This window comes from Zalophus californianus, chromosome 15 (genome assembly GCF_009762305.2).
Source record: "Zalophus californianus isolate mZalCal1 chromosome 15, mZalCal1.pri.v2, whole genome shotgun sequence".
NCBI lineage: Eukaryota > Metazoa > Chordata > Mammalia > Carnivora > Otariidae > Zalophus > Zalophus californianus.
This window is the reverse complement of record NC_045609.1, coordinates 29,930,827-29,949,574: the sequence shown is the minus strand read 5'-3', so window position 1 is coordinate 29,949,574 and position 18,748 is coordinate 29,930,827. Positions and strand designations below refer to the sequence as shown.

The 18,748-nt window shown below is 39.7% G+C and overlaps 1 protein-coding gene across 1 annotated transcript in view; it reads left to right on the top strand.

Annotated features, from left to right (window-relative positions):
* The first annotated feature begins 294 nt into the window (after nucleotides 1-294).
* The window catches only part of SLC25A16 (solute carrier family 25 member 16), a 49,782-nt gene continuing 31,328 nt past the window's right edge, over nucleotides 295-18,748 (top strand). Inside the window, exons 1-4 of the mRNA XM_035724336.1 lie at nucleotides 295-545; nucleotides 5,815-5,907; nucleotides 13,341-13,474; nucleotides 14,416-14,479. Coding sequence (XP_035580229.1) covers nucleotides 425-545; nucleotides 5,815-5,907; nucleotides 13,341-13,474; nucleotides 14,416-14,479 — 412 coding nt within the window. The 5' untranslated portion in view covers nucleotides 295-424. The remainder of the gene's footprint in view (nucleotides 546-5,814; nucleotides 5,908-13,340; nucleotides 13,475-14,415; nucleotides 14,480-18,748) is intronic.

Sequence of the window (18,748 nt, the reverse complement as noted above, 5' to 3'; positions counted from 1 at the left end):
GCAGAGAGGAACCAAAGACTGGTTCTGGAAAGGATTCATCTGACGTAGTTCAGAAGACAGCCGGATGGGCAGTTAAAGTCAATGGACCGGGGCGAGCTCTCTGAGGTGGTGGGGTTTTGGTGGGACCTCCCTCGGGGCCACGCTTCTCTTCCGTTAGAACAGAAGAGGCCTGGAAAGCGAGGCCAGGAGTAGGGTAGTGGGGCGACGCTGGGTGGGGGAGGTGGCAAGCGCGGGTGACTCCCACTTGGGACCCGCGCCCAGGCCCCGCCCCCTGGCGTACGCCATCAGCCCGCGTCGCGCAGCCGGGTGTTATTCCGTCCCGCCCGCGCGGCGGTCGGTGCTCTGTCACCGCCCGCTGTGGCCATGGCCCCAGCCCGTGGCTTGTAAATTGGCGACCAGAGTTCCCGACGCGGCACTGGTCCTGATGGCGGCAGCGGCGGCCTTGGCAGCGGCGGACCCCCCTCCCGCGATGCCGCAGGCGGCAGGAGCCGGAGGGCCCACCGCCCGTCGGGACTTCTACTGGCTGCGCTCCTTTCTGGCTGGAGGTGGGTGTCAGCCGGGGGGACCCGGCCGTGCTGGGGTGGCAGGGCGGGATCCGGGGCAGATACGGTGCTTGCGGCCGCAGTGACGTTCTTGGACTCTGGCTGCTTCAATGCTCCGCTATTTGCTCTGACCTGTTGTAACTCTAATAATCACTTGACTAGTGACAGCAGGATCCTGGGGAGGAAGGGCCTCGAGCTGTCAGGGAGCCGCTGGGGAGGTGGACAGGCTGAACCAAGCACCATTCTTCGGGGTTGGATGGTAGGGAAAAGAGCTTAGTCCTTTGCAAAGACTCCAGGGTTTCCGTGAAACATGCCGGGTACCCCTTTCTTTTATAAAGACTATAAATGACACAGTGTAGAACTGGATTTTGCCGTTTGCTTTAAAGAAAGCAAATATTGGAGGTCAGCTTTTTTAAAGTTGACTGGGAAATTGTGCAAAACTGGTTCCAGTGATTCTAGCAAAGTGTTCCATAGCTACATGACAGGTAGCTGGGGAAGCCCTTCTATCCGTGCCACTGTGAGGCCAGAAAGTTCATAATTGTCTCTCAGAAACTTCCTCTGCTTTCCTATAAAGAAGTGTTTTCAGTCGCTACCCTCTCTTAACTGATTGGGTTGTCAACACTTAATTACTTGCTAAGGTGGGAATTTTTACAATTCCACATTATAAGGGCTTTTAGAAAGAATATCTGTAGGGTGCAGTAGTATTAAGAATTTATTTTGTTCTGATAAAAACGGCATTCATTCATTTATACAAAGAATATGAGTGCCTGCTACATGCTCAGTGTGTATCAGGGAACAAAACAAAGATCCTGGAGTTTACATTGATTGAAGAGTTGAGGGGAGAAAGAGAATAAGTAAAATGAGAAAGTAAGTTATATAGTACGTTAGAAGGTGATGAATGCAATGGGAAGAAGTAAAAAGGAGAATGGCGCAAGGAAATGCAGAGGCTGAGTGGGTGCAGTGTTAATTAGGACAGTCATGATAAATCTCTTGGAGAGGATGACACTTGAGCAGACTTGAGGTAGTGAGGGAGTTTGCAAGTTGATGTCTCAAGAGGAGCATTTCAGGCTTTAAGCAAAGTTATGTAGCTGGAGCCAAGTGTTGATGGGGGAAGGAGGTTAGAGGTGATGGGAGGCTGAATGAAAGGCTTCCCAAACAATTGTAAAGATTCCAAGTTTTATTTGGAGTGAAGTAGGAATTGCCAAACTCTTTTCCTTTTTTTTTTTAAGATTTTATTTATTTACTTGAGAGAGAGAGCACGAGGGGGGAGGGTCAGAGGGAGAAGCAGGCTGCCCACTGAGCAGGGACCCTGATGGGGGCTTGATCCTGAGACCCCAGGATCATGATCTGAGCCGAAGGCAGTGGCTTAACCAACTGAGCCACCCGGGAGCTCACCAAACTCTTTTCTAAAGTGTCTGTTCCATTTTGTATCCCCACTATCTTGTCAATACTTGCTGTTATCAGAGTTTGTGTCCTTTGTGTTTGTGTAATTGTGTGTTTCTCTTTAAATAGGTGTTTAAAGGTATGTGATTGTGGTTTTAATTTGCATTTCCCTGATGACTAATGATGCTGAATATCTTTTCATATCCTTTTTGGCCATTTGTGTCTCTTGGTAAAGTGCTGCTTCAGATTTTTAGAAAGTGTGAATAATTTTGAATGAATTCCTTGTCCAAGTGATACAACAAAGTACCTTTGGGCAAGTTACTTTAAGCCTCCCTGTGCCTCAGTTTTCACATCCTTCCTTCCTTTCTTTCTTTCTCTTTCTTTTTTTTTTAAAGATTTTATTTATTTATTTATTTGAGAGGGCGAGAATGAGAGATAGAGAGCATGAGAGGGAAGAGGGTCAGAGGGAGAAGCAGACTCCCTGCTGAGCAGGGAGCCCGATGTGGGACTCGATCCCGGGACCCCAGGATCATGACCTGAGCCGAAGTCAGTCGCTTAACCAACTGAGCCACCCAGGCGCCCTCTCTCTTTCTTTCCTGATTTATTTGACAGAGACCGCGAGAGCAGGAACACAAGCAGGGGGAGTAGGAGAGGGAGAAGCAGGCTTCCCGCGGAGCAGGGAGCCTGATGTGGGGCTGGATCCTAGGACCCTAGACCCTGGGATCATGACCGACGCTTAACGACTGAGCCACCCAGGCGCCCCTTCACATCCTTTAAATGGGAAAAGATATCCTTGTTTAGAAGGTTGTAGTGATTAAATGAGATAGTATCCATAAAAGCCTTGGCATAGTGTTCTGAGTTAAATCTCTTAGCCTAGGGATGCCTGGGTGGCTCAATCAGTTGGGCGTCTGCCTTCAGCTCAGGTCACCCTGGGATCAAGCCCCACGTGGGGCTCCCTGCTTGGTGGGGAGCCTGCTTCTCCCTCTCCCTCTGCCTGCCACTCCCTCTGCTTGTGCTCTCTCACTCTGTCAAATAAATAAATAAAATCTTAAAAAAAAAATCTCTTAGCCTAGTACCTGGTACAAGGTAAATACTCAAAACTTAACTATTGTTGATTAGCAGTGGCCTTGGCCACTATCTTAACCTCATTTGCTCAAAAGGAAGATAAAAGCTGCATGACTTAACTCAATGGATTGTTGTAATGATTAATTGAACTATAAAGTAATGTGATTGAGTTAAGATACTATCAAAGGAAACTACTTATTGAACATATTCTGAATAATTTCATTATATGGTTAGTTCATAATGACTGAGAAGATAGTATAATGTTCTGAAACCAAATATACCCAAATGCAAATTATTTTTAGTTTCTTCTCAATTTTGAGTAGTCATGACTATGATTTTCATTAGTTCAGATAAAAGAAGCTTGATATAGAAACTTATATGTGGATTTAATATTTGAATACAAATAGGTATTTTATTTTTGGATATCTCAGAATATGAATTTTAATTAATATTAGTTACATGGTAGGCTATTAAATAAATGTGTGGATTTTGAGTGATTTTGTCTCACTTTTTTTTTAAGATTTTATTTATTTATTAGAGAGAGAGAGACAGTGCACAAGCAGGGGGAGCGACAGAGGGAGAGGGAGAAGCAGGCTCTCCACTGAGCAGGGAGCCTGATGCGGGGCTCTATCCCAGGACCCTGGGATCATGACCTGAGCTGAAGGCAGATGCTTAACTGGCTGAGCCACCCAGGCGACCCTTGTCTCACATTTTAAAAAGTTTGTAGGGGTGTCTGGGTGGCTCAGTCCATTAAATGTCTGCCTTCTGCCTTTTTTTTTTTTTTTTTTTTGACAGAGAGAGAGACAGCGAGAGAGGGAACACAAGCAAGGGGAGTGGGAGAGGGAGAAGCAGGCTTCCCACGGAGCAGGGAGCCCGATGCAGGGCTCGCTCCCAGGATCCTGGAATCATGACCCGAATCAAAGGCAGATGCTTAACAACTGAGCCACCCAGGCGCCCCTACCTTCTGCCTTTGGCTAAGGTCATGATCCCAGCCAGGGTCCTGGGATTGAACCCTACGTCAGGCTCCCTGCTCAGCAAGGGAGTCTGCTTCTCCCTCTCCCTCTGCCCCCTGCTCGTGTGCTCTCTCTCTCTCTCCCCCAAATAACTAAATAAAATATTTAAAAAAAAATAAAAAAATTGTGAAGTAAAACTCTACATTCATTTTTAAAAAAAAATCCTATTTATTTTAGAACGAGAGGGAGAGCGAGCAGGAGCTGGGGGAGAGGGAGAGAGAGAAGCAAACTCCCTGCTGAGCAGGGAGCCCGATGTGGGGCTCAATCCCAGGACCCTGGGATCATGACCTGAGCTGCAGGCAGATGCTTAGCTGATTGAGCCACCCAGGTGCCCCTACATTCATTCATTAAATAGACACTGAGTGCCTGTTATGTGCCAGGCCCTGTACTGGTCTCTGGCAGTATAGTAATAAAGGCGACCCACAAAATCCCAGTCCTCTTGTACCTTCTGGATCAAATATGCAATAGTGAAGAGCTTAATGTAATCATAGTAAGACACCAGAGACTTTTTATCCACCTTTTTATAATGTAACAGCCTATTTTATCAAGTGCTTATAACATGTAAGGTACTTTACAAAATTTTCTTCGTCTGTTTGGGCTACTAAACAAAAATATCAAAATCTGGGTGTTTTATAAACAACTTTTTCCTTCCTTCTTTCCTTTCTTACTTCCTTTTTATCAACCTGGAAGCTCCAGACACTTATTTGTTATAGTTATATTTATTTGTTATAGTTCTGGAAGCTGGGAAAGCCAAATCATGGTGTCAGGAGATTTGGTGTTTGGTGAGGACCTGCTTCCTCATAGACGGCACCTTCTCTTTGTGTTTTCTTTCTTTCTTTTTTTTTTTTCTTTTAAAGGAATTTTAGAATTCCTTTGGGACACAGAGATACAGAGAGAGAGAAGAGAAAGCATGAGCAGGGAGAGAGGCAGAGGGAGAGGGAGAAGCAGGCCCCCTGCTGAGCCAGGAGCCTGATGTGGCTCCTGGGATTGAGGACCCCGGGATCATGACCCGAGCTGAAGGCAGACGCCCAACCATCTGAGCCACCCAGGCGCCCCTCTTTGTGTTTTCACATGGTGATACCTTCTCAGTGTTTTCACATGGTGGAAGGGGCCAGGGATTTCTCTGGGCTTTTATAAAGGCATTAATCTTGTTCACGAGGGCTCCACCCTGCTGACCTCATCAATTCCCAAAAGCCTCACCTCTAAATACCATCACAGTGGGAATTAGTTTTCAACATATGAATTTGGGAGGACACAGTCTATAGCAGAGAGAGTCTTCATATATTATTGTCTTAGAAGAAGCAAGTCAAGCTAGTAGGGCTGCCCTGGATTCTGACCTACACTAAAGCCCATGTGCACACATTACTGTCATCTGTATGTCTGCACAGTGGCACATGGTAGGGACCAAATACATAATTGCTGAATATATATGGGTATGCTGACTGTTATGGGTAAAAGTTGGTTGTTTCAGTGAGAGTCATCCAGAAGAAGAGGTTACTTGAAACAGAGCCTCATAGCTGGGTAAAAACCTTCAGGTGTCTGTCTCCATAACTACATTTAGCAAGATTCCCAGTGCTCATCAGGTATTAGGGGGAAGATTTACACTCTTCAAATTTATTTTTATGTCTGACATACTCAATTATTAAGTTACAGGGAATGGGGGCCAATCATCTGCATATCCCTGCAACTGGGCAGTTCTACCCATGGAGACCAAATTAGAAATCAGAAGGTGTGCCGGCTGAATGAATAACGGTTTCCATGTGGAAAGAAATGGTACGCAATTTCATCCTGACTGTTTAAAAATTTTTTAGGTATTGCCGGATGCTGTGCCAAAACAACAGTTGCTCCTTTGGATCGAGTAAAGGTTTTATTACAAGCTCACAATCACCATTACAAACATTTAGGTGAGTTAATGGATGCTAAAGGTAAAAGTGAATGAAAACATTATCCATCTGCTGGCTTTGTTTCTGGTTGTGAATTATAGCGGAAAGAGTATACAAAAGGGTGTTCAAGTTTGGGAACAAATTTTGCAAGAGATTTATCTCTTATCTACTTTAACCTTTTCATTTGCAATAGTGGTTAAATATCATTTCAGGATACTGATATTCGCTAAACCAAAATCTTGGAATCACTGAAGTACGTACTATTTGTTTATTGGGATTAAAGAGTCATGCCCTTTCCAGACACATAACAGCTCAGCCTGATTTGTTTTTGTTTTTTTTTTAAGATTTTATTTATTTATTTGTCAGAGAGAAAGAAAGAACACAAGCAGGGGGGAACGGCAGGCAGAGCAGGCAAAGCAGGCAGAGGGAGAAGCAGGCTCCCAGCTGAGCAGGGAGCCTGCTGTGGGACTTGAACCCAGGACCCTGGGATCATGACCTGAGCAGAACGTAGACGCTTAACTGACTGAGCCACCCAGGCGTCCCAGCTCAGAAGGATTTTTAAAAAATATTCGATTAGTGATGGAGATAAGGTTTATTCCTTTATTTAAGGATTTATTTAGATTTGTGTATTTATTTGAGAGAGAGAGAGAAAGCACACCCATGAGTTGGCAGGGAGAAGCAGAGGGAGAGAGAGAGAATCCTCTCCACTGAGCATGGAGCCTGACACAGAGCTGGATCCCAGGACCTGGGGATCATGACCTGAGCTGAAATCAAGAGTTGACTGCTTAACGGAGCCACCCAGGGGCCCCTATTTTTTATTTTTAAGGTAATCTTTACACCCCACGTGGGGCTCCAACTAATGACCCTGAGATCAAGAGTTGCATGCTGTACTGACTGAGCCAGCCAGGCACCCTATTCCTTTAAACACCTAGTTAAACAAGCCTTCTAGAAATCTTAGTGTAAACAGAATTCAATGCAATTAGTATATATGGATAAACTTAAATTGTTAAAGAATATCAAGCCCTTGTTTGTTCCTTGCAAACATAAAAATCAGCCACTTTAAGTAACATGGATACTCTAATAATATGTCATTGGTGGGAGTAAGAAATTTTTATAGCCTGTTTGGAGGGGATTTTGGTAATATGCATCAAAACTCTTAAAAAGAGGGCACCTGGGTGGCTCAGTTCGTTAAGTGACTGCCTTCGGCTTAGGTCATGATTCCGGGGTCCTGGGATTGAGGCCCACATCGGGCTCCCCCTGCTCTGGGGGGAGCCTGCTTCTCCCTCTACCTCTGCCTGCCACTCCCCCTGTTTGTTCGTGCTCTCTCTCTCTCTCTCAAATAAATAAAAGATCTTATTTATTTATTTGAGAGAGAGAGAGAGAGAATGAGAGATAGCACGAGAGGGAAGAGGGTCAGAGGGAGAAGCAGACTCCCCGCCGAGCAGGGAGCCCGATGTGGGACTCAATCCCAGAACTCCAGGATCATGACCTGAGCCGAATGCAGTTTCTTAACCAACTGAGCCACACAGGCGCCCTAAATAAATAAAATCTTAAAAAAAAATCTTGAAAAGATACATATTCCTTGGGTGTGCAATTCTAGTTCTAGGAGGTTATTGTAAGGAACTAATCAGAAATGTGCTCAAAGATGTATACACAAGGATCAAGACATTATTTATGTTAGTAAAAACAAACAAACCAAAATGTTCAATAGTAGGGAATTGGCTATATTAAATAATAAGTATAATTTATTTATTTATTTTTTTTTTAAAGATTTTATTTATTTGAGAGAGAGAGAATGAGAGATAGAGAGCACGAGAGGGAAGAGGGTCAGAGGGAGAAGCAGACTCCCTGCTGAGCAGGGAGCCCGATGCGGGACTCCATTCTGGGACTCTAGGATCATGACCTGAGCCGAAGGCAGTCGCTTAACCAACTGAGCCACCCAGGCGCCCAATAATAAGTATAATTTAAATGAATAAATAAATCCATATTGTAGGCTATTTTCCAATCACACAAAAACTGAAAATAATATCAACTGGGGGTGCCTGGCTGGCTTAGTCAGTAGAGCATGCGACTCTTTTTTTCTTTTTCTTTTTTTTAGGTAGTCTGTATGCCCAATGCGGCGGTAGAACTCACAAGCCCAAGATCAAGAGTGGCATGCTCTACAGACTGAGTCAGCCAGGTGCCATGAACATGTGACTCTTGATTTTGGGTTAGTGAGTTCAAGCTTCCTGTTGGGCATAGAACATACTTTAAAAAAATAATAATATTAATTGACTAGGAACAATGTTCATGATGTATTAGATAACTGAAAACATATAAAATGGTTTAATCATATTGCATTTTATGTAAATAAACATGTGCTTAGACAAAAGGCTGGAAAGACAAACATTAAGTGGTTAATTTTCAATGGTGAAATTCAAGGTAATTTTTCCCCCTAAGATAACATTAATACCCGTTGAACATATATTACTTTTTCAATTAGAGGGAAAAAGATTTAAAAGAAAAAAAATTAATGTGGACAGAGACCAAGAAAGAAATTAGGTAAAGGCAACTAACTCATAGCACTCCATTGCTTTATATGTTCATGCTTCAGTAGATAGGAATGATGTGTGCTCTGCATGACCTATGCAGCATCTCTGTATAAGAAAGATGTTCTACAGAGTGAATAAGAGTTAATTCTTTTTTCCATAATGTATAGAGTTGTGAAATCACTATGTTGTACACTTAAACTAATGTAACATTGTGTCAGCTATCTTCAATTAAAAAAAATCAATTTTTCCAATGGTGTTTTTAAAATGTGATTTTTCTCAAAAAATGTAATGAATATTTATGTTATATATTAACTATAGCTCATTTTTAATACTAAGTAAGTATAGTTAAAATTGAAAGAAAAAAATTGCTGCCATTTCTTTGTCCAGCAATGAGCACAGTGTGCTGCTCATACATAGAATCGGACCTTTGAACTTACTGAGACAGTATATAAAAGTGGAAAGGAAGGAAATTATGTTCTTTCATCGTCCAAATTAAGGGTTAAAAAGCAGATGAATTATATTACCCTATATCTCAGGGTATTTACCATAACCCAACATAGGAATGTTTGAGCAGGATTGTTTTATTCCTTTAACCTCCTCCGCATGCTGGTATATGTTGTTTTGTTTCCTGAGTTGTAGTCAGTAGATTACATATTCACATTAGATTTCATGCTCTACAGGGCTACATGCCATGGGTTACAGTGTTACCCTACAAGACATGCAAAATTTGAAATGGAATTCCTGGAGTGAAACGATGAACTATTGGTGTAGTATATGGAGTTTCATGTGTCTTTAAAATATATAAGCCAAAAAAATTATATATATGGCTTTTAATTTTCTTTTTAAATGTTTTTGGGCATTTTATTCTAGATGCCTCTCTTTTTATATGCATGCATAAGGTAGTTTGTAAAATTTTGCTTTTTTATTTTTATTTTTTAAAGATTTTACTTATTGGGGCATCTGGGTGGCTCAGTCATTGGGCGTCTGCCTTCGGCTCAGGTCGTAATCCTGGGGTCCTGGGTTTGGGCCCGTGTCGGGCTCCCTGCTCAGCAGGAGGCCTGCTTCTCCCTCTCCCAGTCCCCCTGCTCATGTCCCTCTCTCGCTGTGTCTCTGTCAAATAAATAAGTAAAATCTTAAGATTTTACTTATTTATTTTAGAGAGACACAGCATGAGCAGGGGGAGGGGCAGAGGGGGAGAATCCCAAGCTGACTCTGTGATGAGCGCAGAGCCCAACATGGGGCTCAGTCTCACATCATGACCTGAGCCGAAATCAAGAGTCGGATACTTAACCGACTAAGCCACCCAGGCGCCCCAAATTTTGCTGTTTTAAACATGAATTTTCACAAAGATGATGAAAATGTGCTATTGAGTAAAACTTCTACTTTAGCTTCTTTTAAAAAATGTATAACTTTACTTCCAAGGCATCAGAAAGTATTTTTTATATTGAAGCAAAACTATTCTGGCCAAATGAAAAGCAAGGAGTACAATTAGAATTTTTCTTTCTCCCACTTTGCATAAATAATTTTTTTCTGTAATATATTGGAAATCTTTGATTTCATTTAGCTTTTTACAGTCAAATGTGATGTAAAAATAGGTAGGTGAATCATAATGGGATTCTTTAAAAATCTTTACTTTTATTTTAGTTTTTTAAGATTTTTTATTTATTTTACTTGAGAGAGATGGGGAGAGAGCACAAGCTGGGGGAGCAGCAGAGGGAGAGGGTGAGCAGACTCCCCACTGAGCAGGGAGCTGACGTGGGGCTCAATCCCAGGACCCTGGGATTATGACCTGAGTCGAAGGCAGACAACCAACCGAGCCACCCAGGCGCCCCTACTTTTAATTTTATTGCTTTTATACTTTTATTTATTTTTAGTTTTTTTGAATGTGTGATGTCACAAGTTCATAATTCAAAAAGTATAAAACAAACATCTTGTTCCCTCCCTTATTTCCTCCTTGGAATTAAGCATTTTTCGAGTTACTTCCATTTCCTTTCAGAGCTGATGTATACATAGACAAACATGCTTATATTTTACCAAATGTTATTCCTTCGAATCCTATCTTGATAAAATAGGTAAAGATACAGAGAAGGATTTAAATAACACACAAGCTTGATATAACAGATGCACAAGGAACTTTGCACCCTACAGAGAATACATATTCTTTCCCAACATGCTTGTAACATTTGTAAGAATTGGTCCAGTGTTGGGGCACCTGGCTGGCTTGTTAGAGCATAGGGCTCTTGATCTCAAGGTTGTGAGTTTCACGTTGGGTGTGGAAACTACTTAAAAAAAAAAAGAATTGGTCCAATGTTACGCCATAAAGAAAGCCTTAATTCATTCATTTCCCAAAATAAAAATAGTAGACTGTAGGTTGAAGGAGAAAAGCAATCATCTATAATCATCTCAGTGGATATTTAAAAGCCATTTGAAAACATTCAACATCCACTCTTGCTCTTTCTTTCTCTGTTATTTTGCTTTGGGTAAGAATTTTGTAAAAAGTATATAGTTAGATATAGACTTTTAACAGAATTTGATCTTTGGCATTTAATAGAGGAATTTTTGTCATTGTGGTTTTTTGTGTGTGTGATCATTGATTTTTTTTTCACTCACCATCATAATGTTTTTTGTTTATTGTGCTTTCTTGTATTCTGTCCTCTCCAGCAACCTCTCCCACTTTGTTTTCTGGATTTCCTTTTTTGAAAATACTATACCTATTTCCCTTCTACTAGTGGTTTCTGTTAAAATCCTTTTCAACAAAATATTTGTGATAATTAAAGAGCTTTAAAGACTAACGTAGTAAACATATGTGGATCCACGCAGAGATTCAGAAATAAACATTACCGGTACAGTTGAAACCTCTACTTCTCTCTCATCATCAGCCTTCCTGTCCCTACTAGGTAGCCATTGTTCTAAATTCAATTATTCTTGAATTGTTATAAGTAAGAGAATTTTTTTGGTGTGTGGGGGAGTATATTCAGTTTCATTACTCATGTGTTTTAGGAGAATTTTTACATATTATACACATAGCTGTATATAGATATATGTACATATTTATATAAAGAATATAAAATTTTTTTAAAGATTTTATTTATTTATTTGAGAAAGAGAGAGAGTAGGAGCAGAGGGGAGAGGCAGAGGGAGAGAGAGAAGCAGATTCCCCACTGAGCCTGGAGCCCGTGTGGGGCTCAATTCCAGGACCCTGGGATCATAACCTGAGCTGAAGGCAGACACTTAACTGACTGAGCCCCCCGGGTGCCCCTCTTTTTTTTTTTTTTAAAGATTTATTTATTTATTTGCCAAAGAGAGAGCAAGAGCGAAAGAGAGCACAAGCAGGGGGAGCAGCCTGCAGAGGGAGAGGGAGAAGCAGGCTCCCCACTGAGCAAGGAGCTCGATATGGGACTGGATCCCAGGACCCTGGGATCATGACCTGAGCCAAAGGTAGACGCTTAAGCAACTGAACCACGCAGGTGTCCCCCCCCTTTTTTTTTTAAGATTGAGGGTGACTTTTTTCTTTAAAGGGTGGGAGTTATACGGGTGCTTGCTTTATTTATTTGTTTGTTTGTTTAAGCCATTTTTAAAGTAATCACTACCCACAACATGGGGCTCAAACTCAAGACTCCAAGATCAAGAGTTGAATGCTCCACTGACTGAGCCAGCCAGGTGCCCCAATAGAATTCTTTTTAATAGACTACTAGTCCATTTAGATATCTACTTATTAAAAAATGCTTCTGGATATCTTTTTTTGAATGTTGATAAGTACGGACAATTTTAATTTCTGGGAAGAGATCAAAAGATTACTTGCATTCTAAAATTGTAAGTGAGGCTAGTGATTTACTTTTTTTTTTTTTAAAGATTTTATTTATTTATTCATGAGAGAGAGAGAGAGGCAGAGGGAGAAGCAGGCTCCCAAGGAGCAGGGAGCCCAATGCGGGACCCTATCCCAGGACTCTGGGATCGTGACCTGAGCTGAAGGCAGATGCTTAACCATCTGAGCCACCCAGGCACCCCTAGTGATTTACTTTTATATTTGATCAAATTTCTGTTTGAAAAATTTGGAAATGAACCTGCATTTGAATAATTTAATAATGGAAGTAGTGATTTGTTTGTGAGAAGGCTGTACTTCAGACTTCAGAGTAGTGATTGACATTAATAGAATAAATAACACATTAATATATAGGATTAGAACTCAGGCCTTTGTCAGTCTTCCTCATTAAAGTGTCCTAATGGAAATTTCCCCCCAAATTTAGTTTTAATAGTTTTTAAAATTTCTTTGGGGCACCTGGGTGGCTCAGTTGGTTGGGCATCTGCCTTCAGCTCAGGTCATGATCTCAGGGTCCTGGGATTGAGCTCCATGTTGGGCACCCTGCTCAGTGGGGAGCCTGCTTCTCCCTCTCCCTCTGACCCCCACGCATGCTTGAGCTCTTTCTCTCAAATAAATAAATACAATCTTTTTAAAAAAATAAAATTTGTTTCTTTTATTTAGCAATTTCCTTATGTAAACAAACCACACATGTATCTAGGTCAGTCTGGGAAAACTTCCTTTATCCTTTCAGAGTCCCTCATCTGCAGTGCAGTATCTGTCCTTGAATATATTTCTTTTAATATTTTTTAGATTGCTGTAAGTCAATATAATTTGTGATAATTTAAAATATAATTTACTATAATGTATAGCTGGGGTTTTTTATGTTTTTGCTAAAATATGTTTTATATTTTTACATGAGATGTGTTTGTATAATTTGGACTTATGTATTTTAGGTAGGGTTAACTGCTAAACATAAATTATTATTTATGTAATTCCTCAGGCAAAATTATATCATGAGTGATGGCATAGTAATCTTTTCTGTGATTGTCATGAAACTTTGAATTTAGATAGTTTTCTCTGTTTTAATAGTATTTTTCTTCTAAACATTTTTCTAAAAACAGGAGTATTTTCTGCATTGCGTGCTGTTCCCCAAAAGGAGGGATACCTTGGATTATATAAAGGGAATGGTGCAATGATGATTCGAATCTTTCCCTATGGTGCAATCCAGTTTATGGCATTTGAGCATTATAAAATGGTACTTGAACTTTTATATTATTTTCTTTTTTGTGTCCTTGAATATCATACTTAGTTGAAAGGCATTTGTTTTGGCCTTTAAAGTTACTTTGGATGAATGGGTAAAGTAATGCCTTTTGAAGGAGAAAGACTTGTGATAGCTTACATTTTTAAATGTAACTTGGTTTTGGAGTTATCTATTCTAGAATTGTTAGTCAATTTTGAGCAAATGGTTTATGTACACACTTATGAACAAGAGCCAAAATATACTTTAAGTAGGTAATAATAAATCCGTAAAATTTTAATACCTTTTTAATGTGCTTTTTGTTTCTCAGTTGTAGGAAAGGAACATTGTGGCTTTGGATTTTCTTACTAAATAAAATAGTGAAATCATATGGTGAAAGTCTGTTTTTGAATAATGCTATCAGTTAACAACTTCTCTCATCCTACTTATTGATTGACTTTCTCTTCTCTGTTGGATTGAAAGTTTATCCTCTCAAACATCTTAATATAGAAAATGGTTAAGTACGTTAAATTTCATAGGGTATCTTAAAAAGAAATGTAAGCAATGGAATGGGAACAACATTCTAAGCTCATCAGTCAGAATTGATGCCATCAGTATATCAAGACTTCATTGTCTGTAGTAGCATTTTATTTGTACTACTGCCACTCACTCTTTAAGTATATGTGGTCGTCAATGTGCAACATAGTATATTTGGCAATTCTAAGTTAAGATTGTAAAAGTGCAGAACTAGAACAGAAGGCTACAGAGGAAATACCTTACCTACTCACCATGTGCTATAACTGTTCACCTTTATACAGTTGCACTTGTTTCACTTATGTTTAACACTAATTTTCTTCTTACTAGTCCTGTAACTCTTTTTTGAAATTTCTTCATTATGAAACAGTGAAAGGAGAAGTACTTAAAAATATTCCATTTAATTTGATGTTTTTGATTTCTAGTTAATTACTACAAAGCTGGGAGTTTCCGGTCATGTGCACAGATTAATGGCAGGATCCATGGCAGGTAAGAGGAGTGGATGGATGTATTTTGTTTATTTTTAAAAATATTTTATTTATTTATTTGAGAGAGAGAGAGCACAAGCAGAGGGGAGGGGCAGAATCAGAGGGAGAAGCAGACTCCCTGCTGAGCAGGGAGCCTGATGCCAGACTCCATCTCAAGACTCTGGCATTTTTCGAGTTACTTCCATTTCCTTTCAGAGCTGATGTATACATAGACAAACATGCTTATATTTTACCAAATGTTATTCCTTCGAATCCTATCTTGATAAAATAGGTAAAGATACAGAGAAGGATTTAAATAACACACAAGCTTGATATAACAGATGCACAAGGAACTTTGCACCCTACAGAGAATACATATTCTTTCCCAGCATGCTTGTAACATTTGTAAGAATTGGTCCAGTGTTGGGGCACCTGGCTGGCTTGTTAGAGCATAGGGCTCTTGATCTCAAGGTTGTGAGTTTCACGTTGGGTGTGGAAACTACTTAAAAAAAAAAAAGAATTGGTCCAATGTTATGCCATAAAGAAAGCCTTAATTCATTCATTTCCCAAAATAAAAATAGTAGACTGTAGGTTGAAGGAGAAAAGCAATCATCTATAATCATCTCAGTGGATATTTAAAAGCCATTTGAAAACATTCAACATCCACTCTTGCTCTTTCTTTCTCTGTTATTTTGCTTTGGGTAAGAATTTTGTAAAAAGTATATAGTTAGATATAGACTTTTAACAGAATTTGAGAATCTTTGGCATTTAATAGAGGAATTTTTGTCATTGTGGTTTTTTGTGTGTGTGATCATTGATTTTTTTTTCACTCACCATCATAATGTTTTTTGTTTATTGTGCTTTCTTGTATTCTGTCCTCTCCAGCAACCTCTCCCACTTTGTTTTCTGGATTTCCTTTTTTGAAAATACTATACCTATTTCCCTTCTACTAGTGGTTTCTGTTAAAATCCTTTTCAACAAAATATTTGTGATAATTAAAGAGCTTTAAAGACTAACGTAGTAAACATATGTGGATCCACGCAGAGATTCAGAAATAAACATTACCGGTACAGTTGAAACCTCTACTTCTCTCTCATCATCAGCCTTCCTGTCCCTACTAGGTAGCCATTGTTCTAAATTCAATTATTCTTGAATTGTTACAAGTAAGAGAATTTTTTTGGTGTGTGGGGGAGTATATTCAGTTTCATTACTCATGTGTTTTAGGAGAATTTTTACATATTATACACATAGCTGTATATAGATATATGTACATATTTATATAAAGAATATAAAATTTTTTTAAAGATTTTATTTATTTATTTGAGAAAGAGAGAGAGTAGGAGCAGAGGGGAGAGGCAGAGGGAGAGAGAGAAGCAGATTCCCCACTGAGCCTGGAGCCCGTGTGGGGCTCAATTCCAGGACCCTGGGATCATAACCTGAGCTGAAGGCAGACACTTAACTGACTGAGCCCCCCGGGTGCCCCTCTTTTTTTTTTTTTTAAAGATTTATTTATTTATTTGCCAAAGAGAGAGCAAGAGCGAAAGAGAGCACAAGCAGGGGGAGCAGCCTGCAGAGGGAGAGGGAGAAGCAGGCTCCCCACTGAGCAAGGAGCTCGATATCGATAAAAATAAAATTACTGAATTTAGTATATGATAGAGGTGGTACTTAAAATCAGAAAAAAAGGCAAGTTATTGAGTAAACAATGTTGGCATAAATGACTAATCATTTGGACAAAAATTTTATTCAATCCCTACTTCATTTTTTATATAAAAATAAATATTAAAGGGGAGCCTGGGTGGCTCAGTCATTTAACGTCGGCCTTCGGCTCAGGTCATGATCCCAGAGTCCTGGGATTGAGCCCGACATCAGGCTCCCTCCTCCGCGGGAAGCCTGCTTCTCCCTCTCCCACTCCCCCTGCTTGTGTTCCCTCTCTGTGTCTCTCTCTGTCGAATAAATAAAATCTTTAAAAAATAAATAAATAAAAATAAAAATAAATAAAATTTTAGTAGAAAACGATAAAAGGCAGACGCTTAACCAACAGCCACCCAGACACCCAGAACCTTTGTTTTACAGTGATCTCAAGACTGTTTTCTATATCAATACATAGCTCTTTCTTATTTTTTCTAAAGACCTGATGTTATATTCTAATCTATGAATGTATCATGATTTATTTAATCCAGTCTCCTATTGACTGGCATTTGGAATATTTTCAATTTTTGTTTCACAAGTAACACATTGTACTTGTGTTATTTTATCTGTAGAATAAATTTTGAGAAGGGAAATTACTTTATAAAGGGATATGTGCATTTAAATTTTGATAGGCATTGTTTTTTTTTTTTAAAGATTTTATTTATTTATTTGAGAGAGAGAGAATGAGAGATAGAGAGCATGAGAGGGAAGAGGGTCAGAGGGAGAAGCAGACTCCCTGCTGAGCAGGGAGCCCCATGTGGGACACGATCCTGAGACTGCAGGATCATGACCTGAGCCAAAGGCAGTCGCTTAACCAACTGAGCCACCCAGGCGCCCTTGATAGGCATTGTTAAGCTGATCTTCATAATGCTTTTAATGACTTTTTCCCTTAGATACCATACCAATACTGGGTCTTACCAAATTTTTAATATTTAGCAATTAATTATGAGTAAGGTTGATCAGCTTTCCAATGTTTGTGTGAGGTGAACGTGATAACCACTACACTACGGAAACGGGACTGCTTTCCAATGTTTATTGACCATTTGTGTTTCTTTCATTTTCAGTCTGAGTTGCTTTTTTTTTTTAATACTCATTTTTGCTTTAAAAAATCTATAAAAAATTATTTTTATGAATTTGGGAATTAGGACATTGCTTTTTTTCTGTCAGATATTGCTAACAGTTTATCAGTTTTAGATTGGTCTTTTAACCTTGTAATATATTTTTTTAAAGATTTTATTTATTTATTCATGAAAGACAGAGAGAGAGAGAGAGAGAGAGAGAGAGAGAGAGGCAGAGGGAGAAGCAGGGGAGCCCGATGTGGGACTCGATCCCAGGACCCTGGGATCATGACCTGAGCTGAAGGCAGATGCTTAACCATCTGAGCCACCCAGGCGCCCTAACCTTGTAATATTTTTTAAGAAGAGTCATCCAAAATTCTCCCATACACCCACACACCCAACCACCATACCCCCACACCCATAGAAGTTTTACATAGCTAATGAGTTAGTCTTTTTGTTGTGCCTTCAAAATTTTGTGTTGTTTTTAGAAATGCCTTCTTCGTTCTAAGATAGAAACATTTTATCATGTTTTCTACTAAAATTTTATTTTTATTTTTATTTATTTATTTTTTAAAGATTTTATTTATTTGACAGAGAGAGACACAGAGAGGGAACACAAGCAGGGGGAGTGGGAGAGGGAGAAGCAGGCTTCCCGTGGAGGAGGGAGCCCGATGTGGGGCTCAATCCCAGGACTCTGGGATCATGACCTGAGCCGAAGGCCGACGCTTAATGACTGAGCCACCCAGGCTCCCCTTTAATTTATTTTTATATAAAGAATGAAGTAGGGATTGAATAAAATTTTTGTCCAAATGACTAGTCATTTATGCCAACATTGTTTACTCAATAACTTGCCTTTTTTTCTGATTTTAAGTACCACCTCTATCATATACTAAATTCAGTAATTTTATTTTTATTTTTAAATTTTATTTAAATTTAATTAACATATATTAGTTTCAGAGGTAGAGTTCAGTGATTTATCATTTGTTTATAATACCCAGTGCTCATTACATCACGTGCCCTCCATAATGCCCGTCATCCATTTACCCCCCACCCCCCTCAGTAACTTTATTTAAGAGAGAAAGTAAAGATGTATACAGTGATATTTAGCAACAGAAATGTTCATTGCAGTTTTGTTTATCATACCAAAAGGTCATTTAAATATGTAGCTATAAAGGAGTGGTAAAAAAAATTCCATGTATCAGGATATCTAAAACCCTTGAGAGCTACATGTGTGGTGTAGTTGGGGAGAGTGGTAGAGACAGATATGTTGAGCATGTAGGCCCCAAAAGGAAACAAAAACCTTTGGATAGTTGCTGGAGACACTATGGCTATAGATAATCATCTACCTTCCTGGTTATTGAGATGACAGGCTTGTTCTTAGATGACAGGTCTTAGAGACTTTCCAGATACAGCTTCAGACTCTGAAACCAATGACTCTTCAACCTTACCTTTCTACTTAGATATATAGTCCTCATTTATGGTTTTGCCTTATCCAGTGTTTATTTAGCTTTTCTTGACTACTTGATGGCTGATCCAAGTTCAGT